A 3,413-nucleotide genomic window follows, 5' to 3' on the forward strand; every position below is an offset into this window, starting at 1 on the left:
CTCCTCACCCTGTTTGAGAGCCCCTACACCCTTCATCCATTCTTATACTTCAGATATGTTTGTACAGGAAATATTCAGGTGCAGGGTAACTGGTTAAATTGCTTTGGAACCTGATTGTTATCACTGTTCAAACTGTGACTCAAGTAGGGACTTTGGTTTGAACCTGAGGATGAACCCACAAAAGGGATCAAACAACATTCTTTGTATAGTTTTGAAGTAATTATACTGTTTGATAATTACAGGGTGTGTGTGCCATTTTCTACAACGGCAATTGTGAAGTGAAAAATGGTAATGAAACACCAGACCATAATAACTTGATTTTTGTAGCCTTGTGCATTGTACTCATCTCCTTGTTTATCCAGCACATCATTGTTTAATGGTTTTAAACTGAGACACAGATTTCTGGAGCTCTTTTCAAACACTGATTTTTATTCTTCCACTGCCAGGGTTATGAGTAAGAGATGGGGTTGGGCATCAGCTTAAAAGATTTCTGACAGAGGCATTCATATTTTGGATCTCTAAGATAATTATTTTAGGATTTGGCAATCCCCAAGGGGGGGGGGAGGAACAAATAAGCTGTGCCATGAGTCAGCTGTATATAAAAAGACATTACAACTATTAAATGCCACATCTGGATTTACGCACAGAGTAAAAAATGAGTATTAGAAGGCGTAAAGGTGGGTTTTTTTTTTTTTTGTTTTTTTTTTCTTCTCTTCTCCTCTCATTCTTCAAAGCTGATGGTGTTTTGGTTTCTGCAATGTAGAACTCACAGCAATCCTCTGTGTATACACCATATATTTCTTTGTTTGTGCTGGGGTATCAGAGCCTTTGGCTGGACAAGTTTTTGGCATAGCTTGAAAGTCAGATTTTTGCTATCATAAAAGCTCTGCACACACTCTTCTCTCAAACGGCTTCATAAGGCCATCACCTGGAGCATTTAAGAGACTTTTCATGCTCAGCATTTTTTCCTGCTTTTTATTTATTCTGTGGTCCAATTAGGCTCAAGTCTCAGGATCCCTATTAAGCACTCCTTTATTGGGATCCGTCAGGTGTAGCACTCTAATTCTCCTCCTCTAGTTCTTACACAGACTGTAGGTGTGTTTTATGCTAATGTCCTGCTGAAGTAGTAACGAGATGGAAGTGTTCATTCACTTGTTCATTGAAGTGTTGAGATCTGAAATGAATTGCCAGCAATGTCACCAGCACGGCCCAAAGAACAATCACACCCACTTCAACTAAAACTACTCTTGCAGATGTCAACATTTCACCTTAACTGCATTTTGTTAGAAACAACATTATGGCTTATTTGACCAACATACAGGTCTCCACTATTCATTGTGTTCCTTGTACCAAACATGTCTTTCCTTATTATTCCGTGTAACAGTTAAAACAGTCACACAGCCTTCTCTGAACAATTGATGCGTCTACTTAAATCTTGGGAAGCACTGACATTAGCTCTAGTCATGCATGTTGAAAACAAAACCAATGATCTGCAGCCGAGGCAACTCGGTCTGCCATTTCATGATTTATTTTTTTCAAGTATGAGATTTCTCTTAAGGTGCAAAGCACACTGAGGCAAAGCAATGTGGAGTGTGTGCTGATACGTGAATCATCAGATTTGATGCATGGCTGGAATTCCCCTCTTTATTTTAAAAACAAGTGCTGGTGTCCCATTGACGAGCGCGTCATTTCATGCTGCATACCTTTTTGATTGGTTATTTGGTCAGTATCTTTCATTGCAAGTGTATTGCTGTATAATGCAGGACCACTGCTTGAAGCCACTATCAATGTATCATCACAATTCTTTCACTTACGTAATCTTTCACCTTTTGGATTACTAAAGTAGTCAGATGGGTCTGTTTGGTATATACCAGCAGAACCTCAGCATGATGCAGCTAATGCTTTTGAATACAGTTAAAAAGGAAATCATGTGAATGTGCACAAAGTCACTTCTGGCAAGCTGTACAAGACAAGTGCAAAGTGGCCATGAAGGCAAACAGTGGCTACTTTGGTAAATCAGTAATATGAAGTAAATTTCTTCTACATTGAAGAACATGGCTTTGTCCAAACTGCATCCACACAGAATTCCCTTTATACAAAAGAAGCTAAGAGGCTACATGGAGCACAGAAATCCTGATGTTTTCAGGTCACTTGGATAAGTGAATCAGCCTTTTGTGCAATCCTGACCTATTGCCATGAAGAACCATGGGGACACAGGCTGGCACTTTGCCTCTTGCAACAGCACTGACTCAGCAGAAGGGGAAAACTTTAGGTCGGTTGTTATAGCGAAGCTTGAGACCTAGCTTCTTCCATTCTGTTGACGTTTATAGTCCTGACTGCTGTGAAACTGGTCATGCCACAAAAATTTGCAGATTTCTGAGCCAAACAGTCCTGATTATGAAATGAATGATTTCTGTACCTCATTCATGTCGACATGTTGTCTAGAATGATTTTGATGGCCATTCCCAGTATTTCTGCAGTTATTCCTCATATCTTTTCACACTTTTTCTCAACTTTAGGTCAGATAAACTCATTAAAAAGAAACAAAGTTATTAATCTTACATCTTTAAGTGTTTTTATATTTTTGTCATGGAAACAAATCTGCTTTTTTTTTTTTTTTTTGTTTGGTAGGACAACCAAGAGGTCTCAAACACTCTACGATGGTCAGCCCACCAGTCCCCCAGGTGTCTGTCATATCCCCATGGCTGAGCCTTTCTGCAACAAAACTAGAGAGGTAAGTCTATAAATCTAAACACGTCCTACGTCAAACTTGTTATTTTGTAACTGACATGTAATTTTGCTCAGTACAGTGGTCCCTTGCTATAACACGGTTCACCTTTTGAGAGCCTCGCTGTTTCGCAGATTTTTTTTTTTTTTCTTTTTAAAATAGTGCATTGTGTTCTGAGTCCTGATCAGCTGTAGACCATTGTCAGTCAATCTCCTTCATGCCGTGTCTCCTGTACAGTACAGAATGCGTTCAGCTTGTCAAATTTACATAAATCTTCGATCGCTAGCAGTGTGTGACTGAAGTGCTGCACTGTGTGTTTTCTCCCCAACAAACACAACAATGTCGACAAAACGTTTTGCACCATCAAAAGCACCCATGATAACACCCAAAAGGCAGAGGAAGATGCTAATCATCACACAAAAAGTTGGACTTCTGGACATGCTAAAGGAAGGTAGAAGTTACCATATTTTCCGGACCATAAGGTACACCGGACTATAGGGCGCATTAAGCGAAACAGTCAGATAAGTCAAACTTTACTCATCTCATTGTTATTGCTTCCTCTACTTCCGTACCATTGATTCATTAATGTTGAATTCTCTGGCGGCTGCTCTATTCCCATGTTCTGGACCTGAGAATAGGGTCTGATCTTTGGTTTCATTCTATAATGCTGGACTTATTTTTCTAC

At 39.5% G+C, this 3,413-nt stretch overlaps 1 protein-coding gene across 1 annotated transcript in view; it reads left to right on the forward strand.

Annotated features, from left to right (window-relative positions):
- Positions 1-3,413, forward strand: part of mtap (methylthioadenosine phosphorylase) — a 24,834-nt gene that overhangs the window by 15,239 nt on the left and 6,182 nt on the right. Inside the window, exon 5 of the mRNA XM_005726837.1 lies at positions 2,632-2,734. Coding sequence (XP_005726894.1) covers positions 2,632-2,734 — 103 coding nt within the window. The remainder of the gene's footprint in view (positions 1-2,631; positions 2,735-3,413) is intronic.

Source organism: Pundamilia nyererei, unplaced genomic scaffold (genome assembly GCF_000239375.1).
Source record: "Pundamilia nyererei isolate P.nyererei 1_Seehausen unplaced genomic scaffold, PunNye1.0 scaffold00022, whole genome shotgun sequence".
NCBI classification, from domain to species: Eukaryota; Metazoa; Chordata; class Actinopteri; order Cichliformes; family Cichlidae; genus Pundamilia; species Pundamilia nyererei.